Raw genomic sequence first — 17,237 nt, 5'->3', positions numbered from 1 at the left:
CCAGGGCTCAAACCCATGTCCCCTAACTTAGCAGGCAGATTCTTAACCATTGTGCTACCAGGGAAGCCTTGTTAAGGTAATTTGATTCCAATATGGACATTCTCTGGCAAGGAGTTCACAAGACAAAATCATGTTAGACAGGTAACACATAGACACTGAGTGTCCTTCCCTCCAAAGGAGGGCCTTCCAGCATATGCTATTTTTGCTGATCAGATTACATTGGTCTATAATAAAAGCTAGAACAAGCCGACATACATTAGAAAAGACAATGTAAAGATCACACTTAAGCCACCCAAAATAGCCTGATATTTTTTAATCATTCTGTATTAGCTTGCTGCATCTTCAAACATTTTCTTTCAAATCAAGTCACAGCCGTGTGTACTTTAGGCTGTGGCCATCATAAACAAATATGAAAAGAGGCAGAGAAAATAGATCAATATCAATGGTTATCCATTAGTCTCCTGTAATCTAACCCAAATAACCATTAGGAACTTGTGAAGAAATCAGAGAAACAGAATTTCAGATATGAGCATCTGCATAACTAAATGATAGCTCTGTAGTGCCTATTGTCTAGTTTGGTCAAGGTTATAATGTTTTTTAGGAAGCCAGTCCTCCCCCCAAGTGGCTCTTGATAAGTGAAGATAGTGGAAGATTCCCGGGTATGGAGAGCCAGACTTCTATGAAATATATTCAAAGATGGTAAAGTGAGTATCCTCCTCTTCTACAGTAGAATTGAAGATGTATTACCATGGAAACTCACCCCTCATCACCGCCACCACCCTTTGGTTTAAATCTTTTGTCAAGGAAAGGGTTACCGTCTGTATTGTCTGCTCCCATTCCTACTCCTTTCTCTTTAAATTCCTCACCTCTCTTTAGACACCTGGAGTTCTCCCCATGCTTAGTTCTAAAAACCAATTTAGTGTCTTAAATTATCAATTCCATAAATGGCAAATTTGGTAAAATGAAGTTACTTCATTTAAGGAATGCCATAGTAGAGTGGCTGAATATTCAGAAGGAAGCCCAGGGAGTGCACCTGCTCTCTCGCTGAGACATTATGCAATGAACAAGGTCTCCACGGTGGGGGCAGTGTGGAATTGTACCTTCTTTAACACTCAGCTAACTTGTGGCTTCATTTTCTCATTGTAACAATTGTTTGCTTGGATCAGAAAAATCCGGGCTAGTGATTCAGCTGCGGACACAGGTCAAGAGGTATATGTCAGCTGGGGTGGAGGGCAAGCCAAGCCTTGAGGAGCCCTCCTGTTGGGCACCTAGAACTGGGGGAATCCATCCAGATTAACTGTGGAGCTTTTCCAGAACAGCACGAACTTCCTCTGGATGGTAGTTCCAAGGGCCAGGTTTACCCTGAAAGAGAATTGAGTCATCATTTCCAGATTTCCAACTTGTAGGAATATGTAGCTTAGTTGAGAGATCTGGGCCAGTGATATTTATGTGGGAGTCATCAGGATGGTGTCGTCAAGGCAGGTGCCCGTGCGGTGATGAGATCACCCAGCGAAAGCATGTGGAGTGGCACCAACATTTTTTTTAACATACAATAAACTGTATATATTTAGAGTGTACAATTTGGTATCCCGATCTCCCAATTCATTCCCCCCCCACCCTCCCCACTTTCCCCACTTGGTGGAGTGGCACCAACATTTAATCGGAAGACTGGACAGAGAAGCAGGAGGAAAGCCAGAGCGGGTAAATTGAGTAGTTTCAAAAGGAGAAAGGGGCCTATACAAATTAGCTTCTCTTCCACAATCAGACCTTCAGAGCAGCCTTATCATCTTCTCCACCTCTCACCTCAAGTTCTGACCACTCTGCATCAGATCACCTCTGCCTCTCCAATCCTACAGCCTCAGTTCAGCCCTCCTCATCTCCTGTTTGGGCACCTGCCACACCTCCTCTCACCCCTAGTCCTCAGCCTCTGCTCCATCCAGTTCATTCTTTACCCCATAGGCCGTGATCTTTCTAAAGTACAGATCTGATGGTGCCTCTCCTCTGCTCAAAACTCTTCAGTGGCTCTCTTTTGCCCTAAGATGTAGGCCAAACTCCTTGGTCCAGAATGAGCCCTTTGTATAACAGAAATGCCCCCAATTCTCCATTCACACCCTTCCCTAATACGCCTCAGTGTCTCTGCCCACCCTCTCCCCTATGTTTGCAGTGGTTTTCACTCACTGTGTTCACGTGACTGGCTTCAGTTGTCAGCTCCTCTGAAAGGCCTGCCTTTCACCAGGGTTCAGAAAATGTAGTTTGAGAGCCAACCCTGTCCTGATATCCCACACCCTTTCGTTTACATATTGTCTCTGCTGGTTTTGTGCTATCAAAGCAGAACTGAATCATTTCGATAGGGATGATTTGGCCCACAAAGTCGAAAATATTTACTATCTGGCCCTTTACAGAAAAGCTTTGCCGATCTGTGCTCTGGAGTCTCACAGCTCTCAGGCTGCTTTAACGCTCTGTTCATATCTTCCCTATCACCGCCACCATGAGCACCTTGAAGCAAAGCGTGGGTCATTTTAAATCTGTGTTTGTGTTTCCAGGACACAAACCTAACCCAGGGCAGGGACTCGGTACCTAGCGTACCTCAGTCGGCCCCTTACTGCCGTGTTGCAGGAGAGGCAAAAGGAAGAAGGACCCGAGTCCTTGTGCTGTGACCTTTAGTGCCCTGAGGATTCACCTGCAGGTTGCTGCTTGTTTCAGCTGCATGAGTGAGCGTCTGCCTGACCACGTGAACATGGCGAGTGAAACCACTGCAGATATAGGGGAGAGGGTGGGCCGAGGCACCAAGGCACATTAGGGAAGGGTGTGATTGGAGAAATGGGGGCATTTCCGTTACGAAGGGCAGAGGAGCACCCACAGGGCTGGGCTTCGTGTACTCGCCAAGGCTTGAATGCCTTCAGCAGCTATAAGACTTAATTTCCGTCCTCTCAGGAGCGGCTAACCATGCCCACAGGATCGGAGGCTGCACTTACTTCCCTCCCCTTACCAGACTGGAAGCACTGAAGGAGGACCCGATCGCCAGAAAAGAAGCCTGGACTCAATTCCTGCCTTGAATTCCCGCTTCAGCATTTCCAGCTCCATACTGCAGCATTGGTTCTCTTCTGGCCTCTGCACCCCCTTCCAGGTTCAGGCCTGTCTCAGGGATTAGCGGCTCCAAACCCTGCCACTCCTATCCCATCCCAGAGGATTTAGAATTGAAATCAGAGCCTTGTGCAATGTGGCCTTGGGCAAGTCAATTTCCTTCTCTGAACATTGGCTCAAAGCCCTGTCTCTGCCCTTGCCCTCCCCTGGCCGCCTGCCCCAGGTCCGCACCTTGTACAGGATCCTGCCCTCCTGCAGCACATAGAGCCTCTCGGGCAGCGCCGCATAGAGCTGGCTGCTCTGGTTCTTCATTGTGTCCACCACCACAGGGCACTGGGGGCTCCTGTCCAGCAGCAGCTGGGCTGCCCGCAGGCGGTCCTGGAGATTCCGGTGATTCTTGATGTCCACGTTGTTCTTAAAAGCCCAGCCATCTATAAGAGAAAAGTTGGGCAGCGGCCCCACGGGCATGGCACATACTCCCTGCAGGCAAATACGCCCCACCCCACCCCAAACTTTCAACTGAGGGTTGCGGATGGAGGACTTCTCAACTTTGGCACTGTTGACAGTTTGGGCTAGATAATTCTTTGTTGTGGGGGCCGTCCTGTGTGTTGTAAGGCGTTGAGCAGCATCTCTGGCCTCTGCTCACTAGATGTCAGTAGCCCCCTCCTGCCCTTAGTTTGTGACAAGCAAAAATGTCTCAGACATTGCCAAATGTCCCCCGCGGGACAAATGAGAACCACTGCTATAACACCGTCTCCTTCAGGAAGGCTTCCCTGAAACACTCAGCTGTCCTGTGTGATGTTGGGCGAGCTCTTTAAATTCTCAGTTTTCCCATCTGTTAAGTGGGATTCACAGAATCTACATTGCAGATGGCTGTGAGGCTTATATGAGATAACTTTATAGAATTCCTGGTGCTCTGCCTGGTTCTGAAAGCTGCAGAAAGATATTGGCTTGAAAGCTGCTTGAAAGATATTGACTTATTTTGCCTGACTGCCCCCAAATAGCAGACAGATGGGAAAGAAGCCGGTTTTCATTTTTTTTTTTTCAAGTTCTTATTCTATACTGCAGGTATTCTACTACTTTTCTCTGGAGATGCCCCCGCCCAAACCAAACCCATTTAAGGCTGCTTCATTTCAATGGAAGGGGATTTTTCAATTGGCCTCATTTGATGAGGTGCCCATCTGTGTTACCTAAAGGAGATGGTACTCATTAGCTAATGGGCCCACAGGTTGGAAAAATAACCATAAATTGCCACTGGCCTTGTCCTTCTACTTGCCCAGTATCTGGGGAAACTGGAACCCAGATAATGCAGTCATGGGTTCTTCCAGAAGCCGCGTGGCCTGCATTTATACTAATAGTTGCCCTCCAGGGTAATATAAGTTGCTGAAGTCTATCAGCAGAACTGGCTTCACCTCCTCCATGCTTCGAAGTCCTCTCTGCTCAGTACCCCTCCCCTAGGAAAACCCAGCTCTCAGGAGAAATACACACCAAGATACAAGGACCTGGACACGGTTTAAAATATTTATTACCTGCCCCAAGACAGCAAAACTTTATTAATGACAATAATACCAACTTACATGTATATCACATCTAGGCGGTCAGTCTTTTCCTCCCATTAGCTCACTGGAGCGTCACAACAGCCTCCCACCAGAGGCCAAGCAGGGATTCTCATCCCCACCCTGCAGCTGCGAATGTGGAGGCCCCGAGAGGAGCCTCCGCACCTTTATTCTGTGAGTTCCTTAGAGACAGGATCTGAGTGTACATTTCATCTCTATATATCCCTAGACTAAGCACAGGGCTGGGCACATAGGAGGTACTCATTAAATTTTGTTAAATGAGTTTTTCTGTGAGATAGGTGTTATCCCATTTTAGTGGCACAGAAATGGGCATGGAAGGTAAGTTGTCCAGGTCATTTGGCCAGCACGTGATGGAGCTGACTCCCTCTCAGGTCTGAAACTCCGAACTCTGTTCTTCCCACCACACCTTGTGCCTCCCTGCAATTTACCTGGACAACACGTGGTATGTGGGGAAAAAGGAAGCCAACTGATTTAGACTGCAGACCCCAGACCTCCTAGGGTTGGTGGACACTGACTCTGTGCATTTTAATTCTGGGGTGCAGTCCTCACCCACTTCTGTCTGATTGATAAAACAAGTACCCTGGGGAAGGGGGTGGAGAGGAAGAAGAAATGCTTGAACTAGGAGTGGCACAGCACAGAGGGTACGCAGCACAGAGACCAGTGTGGGTCAAGACTGGGACATGAAGCCTTTCCTCAATGGCTTGAGGTGGACAGCCCTGGGTCCAGGAAAGAGTTAAACCTGCTCAGTCTGATTCCAGGAGAAATGGGGGGGGGGAGACAGGTATCAGGACCAGAAGCAATTTCTGTGACAATCCAACCGCTCTTGTTGCAGTTTGCAATTTGTTCTTTTAGAGATTAAAGCTGGATCCTCTACAACCTTGTTATTCCAAGTGTGGTCCCTGGACCAGCAGCCTCAACACCACCTGGGTAGCAGATTAAAATGCCAAGTCTCAGGCCCCTCCGCAGCCCTGCTGAGCCAGATTCTGCATCCTAATAAGATCACCATGTGACTTGAATGCACTTTAAAGAGTGAGCAGCAGCTGCCCCCGCAGTTAAATCAGCTTTGGCAGAGCTTCGCCCATCAGCTGTGAGAACACCAAGGCATCGCCTCTTCTCAACCATTCAGACCACAGGCATCTGTAGGTGTCCAAGTTCTCTTTCTTTTATTGATGCCTGCTGCTTTCCCAAAGGGTATTTAACAAAGAGACACATTGTGCTTGACTTTGCTCACCTGTTACCTATGCTGTTTGTTTTGAATTTTATTTTGGAAATGTCCAAATATACATAAAAGTAGAGAGAACGGTTTAATAATGTACCTCCATGTACCTGTTTACATTGCCTGAAAGCCTTAAATGAGGATAGAAACTGCCAGTTAAATGAACACAGTGTTAGGTTGAAAGCAGTTCTCCAGCCTCTGGATGCATGTGAATTAAGATGTGGTGGGCCGATGCTGGGGACCTGGAATACGCATTTCAACAAGCAACCCAGATGGCTCAGACATGAGGTATCTAAGGACCACACTGGGGAAAGGGCTGCTTGACCAGCTTTGCTGATAACTAGTTAATATTGATTTCTACCCTTAAAACACATGGATAAGCCAGCAAAGCTAATACTGGCCTAACCACTCACGCACTTTTACAGAGCTGTGACTCTGTGACATGGACTCTGCCAGGTGCTGGGTGACAGATGATCAACACAGCCTGTCACCTTGTGGGGAGATGGGTGAGTAAATGACTCTTGTTCCACTCAGCCACAGGAGCCCTCTTGCTTTCTCCAGTCCCTGGGATTGAGACTTGGGCCAAACTCTTGGGCTCAGTCCCCATGAAAATCAGGGAGACAGGAATGTGTCTGACCATCTTGTAAAGTTCCAGGGGCTTAGACCAAGCTGTAGAAGTTTCAGGAAGAGACATGTCTGCCCGTCGTAAGGAAGGACTTTCTCACAAACAGCTGTGCAGCAAAGGAACAAGATTTCCCATCAAGTAATGAAGATGAGTCATCACCTATTACGAGCTGAGGAAAGGATCCCAGCCCCAGGTAAAAATTGGCCCAGACCAGTGCTTCTCAAAGTGTGGTCCCCAATCCGCAGCTTCAGCGTCACCTGGAGCTGGTTAGAAATGCAAATTCTCAGGCCCCACCAAAGATCTAACTCAGACTCTGGGGTGGGGACCAACAGTCTGCTTTAACAAGCCCTCTAGGTGCTTCTGGGTGCCCCCTGACACTTGGGAACCTCTGACCGAGATGAATCACAAAGTCCCTTTGAGCTTGAAGAGTCTTAGAATGGATTTCACAAATTGCTGTAGAGCCACCATCTCACTTGTGACATTTCAGGGCTAAATTCCTTGTGATTGTGCTTGTATTAGCTCCTCTCCCTTGATTTCCTTGTTTATCCATTCAGAATGTTAGAGGCTCTCCCAGCTAGACCTGTCACTCCAGGTTTTCTGCTCTGTGTGCTTAGTTGAAAGGACAGACTGTGGAGTTAGCAAGTGGTGGGTAAACCTATCAGGGACTGGGAGATGGTAGGTCCTCAATAAATCGTGGCTCTTTTCCTCTCTCCTCTTCTTCTGCACCCCCTCAACCTTGAGTGAAGGGGAGAGAGAGGGAGGGAAGGGGTAGAAGCAAGGAATCTTTTTTTACCTGATGCATGTGCTTCTTCAATGTAAATGATGAGAAAATCGGCTATGGAACTAAAATCTTCAACAAGTCTCTTGAATTGGTCAAATTTGAAAATAAATGAAGGTCAGGTGCAACTTCCAAAATTCAGCACCAATGGCCTGTTGCCTGAAACAAATGGAACCATCATCAACTAATAATCGACACACAAAAGCATTTCTTTTGCAAGCACCATCTTCACTTCTGCTTTCATTCTCTTACCTTTATTTCCCCTCTAAGATAGAGGCAGGGCCCCATGGGGGTGGGGGGGGGACGCCTGGAACACATGATTTAGCAGGGGCTGGAGCAAGTTTACTCCTGCAAAATGAGGGGATCTATCAGGTGATCCCAGTGGACCACCTGCACTCACTGGGTGGTAATGACAAAGAGAGCACCTCTCATGCAGTTTATAAGGCAGGCTCACACCTATTCTCTCATGGATGTAATTAGTGTACTACAAGCTGGGTGATTTTTCTTCCCCGGCTCATAGGCTTGCTCCATGTCACACAGCAGGTCAGAGATGGAATTAAAATTAACATTCTGGCATCTAGACTCTTAGTTTGGTGTTCTTTCCATTCAAAGCATCTCAGTTCCCTCACCCACAAATAAACACAATAAAAATACTTACCTTATAGGATTGTTCTGAGGATTAAATAAGTTTAAAACAGGGAAGGGCTTAAAATGGTGCCTGCCCACAGTAGGTGCTCAAAAAACGTAAGCTGTTTTATTCTTAGCTCTCATCTCCTCCCTGAGCTGTGAAATGGGGAGCAGGGGAGGAGACTCCACAAAGGGGAGTGAAGCCTGGGGACTGACCACATAATTGGCTGGGCCAGGGCAAAATGAAAATGCAGGGCCTCTTGTTCAAAACGGGGGGGTAAGCGCCATTAAATAAATTAAAATACGTAAAGTTTTCTTGTGCAGTGTCTCTCTTGCCCTGGCATGCTGCTTTTTAGTTGCTATTTAATGTCATGCTCCTCTGGGCACAGGGATACTCATAGGGTGGATGCAGACTCTCACAGGCACCCAGGAGGCCCCAAACTCTGTGCACATGTGTATGTGTTCTTGTGGCTGCTGGCTACCAGCTTTCCTTTCCCTCCAGCCACCAGACCAATGCACCATGCCCCGGCAGGAGCACAGAAACTGAGCCAGATGTCACTTTCCCACCTGCCATCGCCCCAAACCACAGGGTATGGCAACTTCCGTGCAGGGACATGCTAGGTACCGTGATGAGGGGAGTGGGGGCAAAAGGCTTCTCCCACCAAGTCAGCCCCAGTCACTTGCCAAGATGCTTCATGGCTGTCAGCCTAGGCTGGGGACGGCCACCTCCACACCCTACTATGAGATGTTGTGGGATGCCCACACCTGACCCTAACCTTTCCCATTCCTGGGTCCACGCCCTCTCTGGGGCCAGAGGAGGCAGCCGTCACTGGGCGGGAGCAGGAAGGAGGCTGGATAGACTGGGGCACTGGTAGTGGAGGAGTGGGCGTTGGCAAACGTGGGGGGTGGGGCAGGGAGGCTGTGGGAAGCAGGAGCCCCTGTGAGCCGAGGCTCCAGGTCCCGGGGCATGTTCCATGGTCAGAAAAGTCTTCTCTTACAAAATGCACATTAAAAATAAAACTATTAAGAATTTCAAGACAGCGACTTCAGAGCATCCAGCCCCAAGCCCAAAGCCCTTCTGAATGTGGTACCCTTTGTGGTTCACTGGTCTCATGCCATGAAGCCGGCCCTGGGTGGGAGCCTTCTGTAATTCCCCCAGCCTAGACTGAGGGGAACTCTAGGGACCTGCCAGCACCCTGTGGTTACTTGTGACCAGAACTGACATTGCTGAGCCCTTACCGCACATGTATTAGACAGAGCGTGGCACACTTGACAAGGCCAGTTTAAGCATCTGTATCCCTCAGGCTACTCATTGCCCCTGAGGGCAGGGCCTGTTCCTCATTCTTCCGCATATCCCCAACACCAAGCACACTCTCATTCCATTACAAGCATTTATTCAGGGCTCTTAATGTGCACGGGTCTCCGCTGCACACTGGGGATTCAGCAGAGAGCAAGCGCAGCAGGTCTCTGCCTGCAAGCAATGGGAGGTCTGTTCACCAGGGAGACAGGCAGGAAACAAGCAAATGCATAAAGGAAGTCATTTCAAGTTGTGATAAGTGTCAAAAAAGAGACTATAAAGGAGTGACCTACTTGAGACAGGTAGGTTGGGGGAGGGAGGCCTCTGAGGAGATGCCATTTACCCTGAGAAACAGGAAAGAGCCAGCTACGGGCAAAGGGAGGAGAAGAGCATTCCAGACAAAGTGGCCCCATGAACAAAGGCCCAAGGAGGGATAGAACTTGGTGTGTTCAGGACCTGCAAGGCCACGGTGACTGGAACCAGGCCAGGGGCAATGAGAGACAAGACTGGGGAGGTAGGTATGGGCCAAAGTGGGCAGACTCTCCTATGCCTTGGTATAGAACCTGGATTTTCTTCCAAGTACGAGGGGATGTCGTGCAGTTAAAGCAAAGGTGGTGATTTGTTGCAATTTTGGCTGCTCAGTCTCTAGTCCTCCTTCCTCCTTGGAATTCCCTATTTTTTTGTACTGTTGATAGAGAAGTACGCCCAGCCTTGCTCTACAGAAGACAGAGGGGTCAGGTCCATTCTTGCTCCCAGCAGCCAGGGCACAGGCAGTGACCCAGCCTGGGCTGTTTGGACACTCACACATAGCTCTTTGATTCTGGAGTGATTGAGACGGTAGAATTCATCCACAGCCCAGTGGTAGTGCCCTGTCAGGAAAGGTGGAGTTCTATAGTGGTGATGAATTCCCATGGCAACTACAGTGACAGCAGCTTCCAGGCCCAACTGTTGATGCTAAAATATGGTCCAGGCCCAGTACTCCAGCTATGGTTGATTCTGGGGAGCCTGCAACATCTTTCTAATACACTTTGCATATTTACATGTGTAAATGTGTGTGACTAAGGAAATTAGAGTTCGTTTCTGTTGCTTGCAAGCCAGAACTGTGACTGCTATAGTAGGCTGTGAGATGAAAAATGATCAGCTTACACTTGAAGATCGCTCTGGCTGCTCAATGGAGAAAGGACTGAGGGTGAGAATGGCAGTTAGGGGTAGTTGGAGGAATCCACATGAGAGATAATGGGAGTCTGGGCTAGTGTGTGTGCAGTGGGGAAGGGGAAGAGGTAAAACTGACAGGACTTGTTGATGGATGCGGAGTAGGGGGCATCTTAACTTGCTAGAGGTTTACTGGGTTAGTTATTCCTTCATCTCATTCTGCAAAGGATTTGAAGCAGCTTACACATATAATAAAATATTAGATAAAATTTTTAAAAAACCATGGGCCTCTGGGAGGCACAGAACAAGTCTCATGCGTTCATTATAACTGAGCTAATATTTGACTCTGAGTTTCTCCAAGGAAAAAGGAGAAACATGATTACTTATACATTCCTCATTTTTCAGTTTCTCTGGAGATACAAAGTTCTCCTTGTCCTTGTCTCACAGATTTCCTCATAGGAGGCCCTAGGAGGCACTGAGAGGACCTCAGTTGGTTGCACCCTGGCCCATGTGACAGGTTTGCCCAGGTCACAGCAGGGGAAGCTCAGAGGCCAGTCATGGCCAACTGGCCAGCCACTGGCCTCCAGTGACCCCAGGGAGTTACCTTCAGATAAGAACAGAGGAGATTTAAGGTCAGAACCAGTGCTAAATATGAGCTGTCTGGAATTTTGTTCTTAATTGGATAAAAAAATTTCAACATCCATTGACTAGCACACTGGAAGAAACAGAGCCACTTGTTTAATTATTTATAGTAGGTCTGGGTGCAGTGATCAGTATGAAGGACAAAGTTTAAACTTAGTTCCCTGCTTTCCTGGTAGCAGAGAGAGGAAGGGTGGGCTCAAGTGGGTGGCTGCACTGAGGGCTGGCACCTTGCCTATGTCCACAGGCCACAGTGCAGAGGACACCAGCTCAAGAACATCAGGCAAGGACTGTCAAGTCCAGCTTGTTTGTATAAGTTGGAAAACAGCTCTGTGGTAGCACTAGACTCAAACCCACCACTGGTTCACTTACTAGTTGACCCCCAAATCAGTGAATTAACCCCCATACCAGGCTCTCTCAGTAAAGCAAGCCCATTTATAGCTGACCCCTCATAAGTATACCTGGAGAGATTTTAGATTTTAAATGGGGGCTGAAATAAATCCTGTTTCAGATTAACTGCCAAGTTTCCGAGAAAAGAAATTACCCGGACTTGTCTTCTACCCCAACATGCCAGTTAATCAATGTTTTGCGCGTGGGTGCACCTGAGAGTGTGTGTATGTCTTGTGTGTGCACGTACATGCAGAGAGTAAGAGATGGCTGGCTATTTCTCTGAGCTTCTGTTGTTTTATCCAATAACAGAAAGTACACTAGCTGAGAGTCATAAGGCTCAAGTCTGGTTCTGACTCTACAAAAACTCTCTGTGTGACTCTGAGCAAGTCCTTTACCTTCCTGGGCCTTTGCATCTGAGAAATGAAAGGGTTGCTTTAGATTATCTGTAAAGAGTCTTCCAGACCTTCCAATCTGTGCCTCTAAAATGAGTTCAGATTTATACCTAAGGCATACAACAGAGCTTTTTAGTGAACTGGTGGGTTTCCAAAACACTTAACAGAATGTCTTTCTAATAAGCAGAACTGATCATGTTAACTCCCTGCTTGAAAATCCTTCTAGAACTCACCAATACATTCAGGATAAAGGCCACCTTCTTTGCTAAGACGCATAAGGCCCCACAAGCTCTGATCCCTGATGGTGTCTCCAGCCTCATTCTTCACCCCTTCATGCCTTCCACACCCCACTGCTGCCAAACTGACTGATGCCCCGCCACGTATCAGACCTCTGCGGCTCCTCCCCTCCGCTCTGTTCACCACTCTCCTCTTCCTCACTCACCTCAAGGCTTCAGTCCCCAGACCACCAGCTCATCATCCTCTTCTCCAGGAAGCCTTCCCCTGACCACCTTCCTACCCCACCCTACTCCTTCCAGAACTCCTGGGTTCCCTCTTCCACTCCGTTATCTCCCTCTCTGAGTTATGAGTTCTGCCAGTTGTGTCGATTTCTGTGTCGTCAGTACCTATTATTTCAGAGGACTCTGGGCCAATGTGCTGAAAGCTGATTCTATTTTGCAAACAGAGTTTTCTTTTGTCTCTCAGACCCCTTCTTGCTCCATCTTCAGTTTCAGGTGCAGCAGCAGGGAGCAGAGGCAAGTAGAACAGTCTTTAAAACGTACACTGGCTCACTGGGAAGTAAACAGCTAAAATAAGCAAGTAAATGCTATGAATTGGCCATGAGGCAAGTTGGTTTTCATGGAACTTATTACTAGACGATCAAAAGTCAGCAAATTGGCCAGATTCTATCACAGTGCTTGATACAAGGTAAAGATTAGCACGGTAAAGATTAGCTATTATTCTCATTGCTCTTATCACTGGTGGTCACTTAGTGAATCTCTGTTGAATAAATAGAGGTTATTTCTGCACTGTGACTTAAAGTCACGAGCAAAAAACTCTTGCCCTTCCCTCTGATTGAAACACTCTTCCCTTTTCAAGCTATAAAAATCTTACTCATTCTTCAGGGCCTAACTCCAAAGCCACCTCCTCCAGGAAAACTTCCAAGCCCTGCAGGCAAAATTCATACCTTTGTCTGCTTGCCTCATGGAACTGTACGGATTTGTACATCTGTCTATTCTGTGGAACCATAAATTTCTCAAGCAAAAGAGCAAGCTCTTTCCTAACTAACTCTGAGTCCCTGGCATCTAGCTGATGGTCTGGCTCACAGGAAGTGCTCACAAATGTCTGTTGAGGTGTATTGAAAAAAAACAGGATGAAAAAGCCCTGATTCTGGGTCTAACTTGGTCTCTCATTGGCTCTGTGACCTTTGCTCTCAATGTCCTCCATTTCCCTTTTAAAATGAAAGCATTGGATCAGGTCAGCATTTCCAAGGGGGTGTTCTTTGGAACCTGTATGATGAAGATAGGATTTTCATCTGGTGGAGAGTGGGGAGTTGTGTGTGTGTGTGTGTGTGTGTGTGTGTGTATTTCTTGGATGTGGGCAAATTTCACTTTAATTGCCAATACCTTCATGTACTGCACATTCAATAATGAACAGACAGAAGAACAGTGACTTTTGAACATATGAATATAAAAAAGTCCTCTGCTGTGTTCAAGTTTTTTCAAAGTTTTGTTTGTTTTTAAGCTTTAGGGTGTCTTGGAGCCTGTTATATGTTCATGTGTGTGATGAATTTCCAGGAGGAGAGTGTAGTATTCAGGGTTTCCCAAACTATTTTGACCAGGGAACTCTATATAGTAAAGCACATCTGTGGGAGTTGGGTTCAAAAGAACATGCTTTGAAAACCAGTAGATTAGCCAGCTGCCTCAGGGACCTTCTCTACTCTGTTTGCTGTGTCTATGCCCTGGGAATTCAGAGATGAATCAGACACAGCCCTGTGCCAAGGCTCCCCACTGGACAGGAGGACGACACTTGTGCTCGGGTAGCTGGGTGCTGGGTAGGAAGGATCAGTGTCCAGGTGAGGTGTGGGAAGAGATCCCTGAGTTCAGGAGGGAGGAAGAGTGGGCCTCGCTGTAGGATCTGAGCTGGCTTCACAGGGGGAGGCATGAGAGCAGGACCCTGACGATGAGGAATGTTGGTGACAGAGGGGAAGGGCCAACAACATCAGCACAGGCAAAGAGAAGGGAAAGCACAAGAGATGTACAAGAACGAGCAGTTCATCTGGGGACAGTGGGCCCGAGGGGAAGCCTGCAGGTGAAGTTGGGAAGAAAATCTGGAGTCAGCTCAGGGAGGACCTTGAGCACAAGGCTGAGCCTGGGCTTCATCCCTAATGCAGAGGGGGGCTGCTGAAGGTTGGCGAGTGGGGGGTGCCAGTCAGCCAGGGATGTGCTTGTGGAAGGGGACTCTGGCAGCCATCCACAAGTTGGGTGGGAAGAGAGGGCAAGACGGAGAGGCAGAAGGATGAAAAGAGAAAACTGACCAGAGAGGCCTTTAAGAACCCCAATATATAGAACTGGTTTGCCTGGAATATAGAGAAAGAGAGATCTTCAACAAATGTTTACTGAGCAACTACCACGGGCCAGCAGCAGCCAGGGGGACCCAAGAGTGGGTTAGAGCCATGGCCTCCACCTGCACAGGGCTGGCCGGCTGGCGAGGGGGACAGGCGTTAATCAAATACCCACACGAAACTACAGACTACGACAGGTGTGATAAGGAAATATTTAGGATGTTAAGCATAGAGGGGGGAGTAACCTGGTCCAGGGGACCCGGGGTTGGCTTGTCTCAGGAAGTGTCACTGAGCAAGAGTCTGAAGGATGAACAGGAGTGAACCAGGCCCGGCGGGGGGTGGGGGGGATGGTGAAGAGCACCCCAGGCAGAGTGACTGTGCAGTAAGAGCAGTGCTGAAGGAGCTCATGGCCAGTGTGGCTGGTGTGCAGTTTGCTTGCCTGGCAAGGTGGTGATGCCACTTTGAAGAACAGAACCCAGGAGAAGTCCTAGTTTCAGGAAGTGGGAAGAGGACAAGAAGCCAATAAAGGAGCAGCTGGAGTAGTAGCATTCAGGCTTTCCAACCCACCTGCCCACACCCATCAAGCACCCCCAACCAAGCACTTTTCAAGCCCGGACTAGCCTCCTGACCTTGCATGAAGTCCCAGATGTTGCACCTCTGGCCCGATAGGTGGACCACAGGGCAGTTTGGGGCCAGACCCCCTTGCTCCGTTGTGTCTTCCAGTCGCTGCCAACGGACCTTCAGGATGAACCAGAAATACTGGGCACTGAAGAAGGTAGGGATCCAGTTTTCATAGGAGAAGTGGGGGTTCCTGGCCATGCCAGTCTTCTCGCTCATGGCCAGGATGTCCTGCTTGACTCTCCCGGGAAAGAGTTTCAAAAGCACTTTGCCTATGGCCACGTGCACGGCCACCTGAAAGAGCACCCAGAGCCTCTTTAGCCATAGCCCTGATGGGCACAGCCCCATCATGGCACAGCCAGAGTTGACTCTGAGGCCGTTGGGCAGAGAGGAAACCTCTGGGCCACGTGGGGTGGAGCTGAACAAAGGTGCAGGGTAGCAGCAGCCAACCCGGACAGGAGAAAGGTGGCGGGACAGAAGGTGTTTGCCTTCCTGTCAATGGGATGGAAAATTCCAAGTCAGGTGCTAAAGGTCTGGTCTAATGGTCATTTCTGATTCTTTGCCTTAGCCTTTGAGAGATACTTGGACTGGGAGACTTCAGATCTTCAATTCTCTCTCTGATAAATTTTAAAAACAAAAACTTTAAAAGGTCACACTTGAAGAGACTCTGTGGTTCTTTAGAAAGGCGCTGTCGCAGGTAAGTCCTAATGTTAATTATTCTTTTAATAATGTAAATTGTTCTTTTACTACTGAAGGATGTTTTTCCCACTCACAGCTTCTAGCTGGTGGTTGAGTGTCTCTGGAGGCATAGCCCTCCCCAGAAGATTTGGGTCTGGAAGCTCTCCAGATAGAGACAGAACTGGGAAATCTGGGACTGCACCTCCCCTTAGCACTGGGGGTAGAGTAATAAATATAACACTCTGCTCTCAGCAGGGTGCCGTGTAGACGGGGGAAGGATCAAGTAAACAGAAAATTATCATTTAGTGTATTACGTACAGAGAGGGAGATTGAGAGGTGGCCGTGGGAGCATGGAGACGGGGCAGCTAATTCTGTTTAGAGAGGTCAAGAGGAATTCCCCAAGGAAATGATGTCTATGCTGAAACCAGAAAGACAGAAGAGCAAGCAGTAAACCAGGCAAGTGGGGTCAGTGGTCCTGGTGGAAGGAAACACATGTCCAAAGAACTATAAGCCAGAGACAGCATGGCTTATTGGAGAAACTGAGAGAAGAATCATAGAAGCTCAGAGCTGGAAAGTGTCTTAGAAAACATCAAAAACCACTTACTTTTTTAAGCAGGGAAACTGAGGCCCAGAGAGGGGAAGTGGCCTCAGACCAGTTCTGCCATTAATAATCTCTAAGGAGTTAATTCACAAAGCTTAAGTTTACGCTTCCTGAGGCATTTACATACAGGTGTGTTAGGGTAGAAGGAAGAATGACATGAAAGTGGCTATCACCTCCAAAAAGGTGTCAACTTTGGCTTCTAGCACAGAAACTTTATTTAAAGAAAGAAAAACCGGCTCCAAAAGATGTTCTCGTTTTGAGCATCTCAATGCAAATGCCACAGGCTGTGCCCGCAAAGTGCAAACGCCTGCCTCTTCAAGCCTAATGACCCTCATGTGTATATAGCATTTTGCCAGGTACAGAGCAATCTTATATCCCTGGTGTCACTTGCTTTTTTTGTTGTTGTTGTTGTTTGTTTGTCTTAAGTAGGCTATTTTTTTAGCAATTTTAGATTCACAGAAAAATTAAACAGAAAGTACAGTAAGTTCCCATATACCTCCTGCCCCTACACGTGCACAGCTCCTGCGGTATCCGTATCCCACCAGAGTGGTACATCTCTTACAATTGATGAACCTATATTGACAAATCATTATCACCCAAAGTTCATAGCTTACATTAGAGCTCACTCTCGGTGGTGTACCATTTATGGATTTTGACAAATACGTGATATGTATGTATCCACCATTATGGTATCATAAAGAATAATTTTGCTGCCTTAAAATCCTTTGTGTTCCACCTGTTCATCCCTCCATCTCCCCTGGCAACCATTCATCTTTTCAGTCTTTCCATAGTTTTACCTTTTCCAGAATATCATATAGTTGGAATCATACAGTATGTAGCCTTTTCAGACTGGTTTCTTTCACTTAGTAATGAAACCTCCATGTCTTTCCATGACTTGATAGCTCATTTCTTTTTAACGTTGAATAATATTCCATTGTCTGGATGTACCACAGTTTATTTATCTGTTCAGCTAATAAAGGATGTCTTGGTTGTTTCCAAATTT

The 17,237-nt window shown here is 47.6% G+C and overlaps 1 protein-coding gene across 2 annotated transcripts; it reads right to left on the bottom strand.

Annotated features, from left to right (window-relative positions):
* Positions 1–296: 296 nt before the first annotated feature.
* Positions 297–15,320, bottom strand: DIO1 (iodothyronine deiodinase 1). 2 transcript variants are annotated; one of them, XM_057711536.1, is made up of 4 exons: positions 14,967–15,320; positions 7,296–7,439; positions 3,316–3,515; positions 297–1,362 (listed from the first exon to the last, which is right to left on the bottom strand). In XM_057711536.1, the coding sequence occupies exons 1-4, from the start codon at positions 15,304–15,306 to the stop codon at positions 1,294–1,296; spliced, it is 753 nt and encodes a 250-aa protein (XP_057567519.1). In that variant the 5' UTR covers positions 15,307–15,320; the 3' UTR covers positions 297–1,293. The 2 variants fall into 2 exon arrangements, 1 of the variants encoding a protein (XP_057567519.1); XR_009049671.1 differs by lacking the exons at positions 3,316–3,515; positions 7,296–7,439; positions 14,967–15,320 and adding an exon at positions 2,990–3,125.
* Positions 15,321–17,237: the final 1,917 nt, after the last annotated feature.

This window comes from Hippopotamus amphibius, chromosome 1 (assembly GCF_030028045.1).
Source record: "Hippopotamus amphibius kiboko isolate mHipAmp2 chromosome 1, mHipAmp2.hap2, whole genome shotgun sequence".
Lineage (NCBI taxonomy): Eukaryota > Metazoa > Chordata > Mammalia > Artiodactyla > Hippopotamidae > Hippopotamus > Hippopotamus amphibius.
This window is presented reverse-complemented; position numbering and strand designations above follow the sequence as displayed.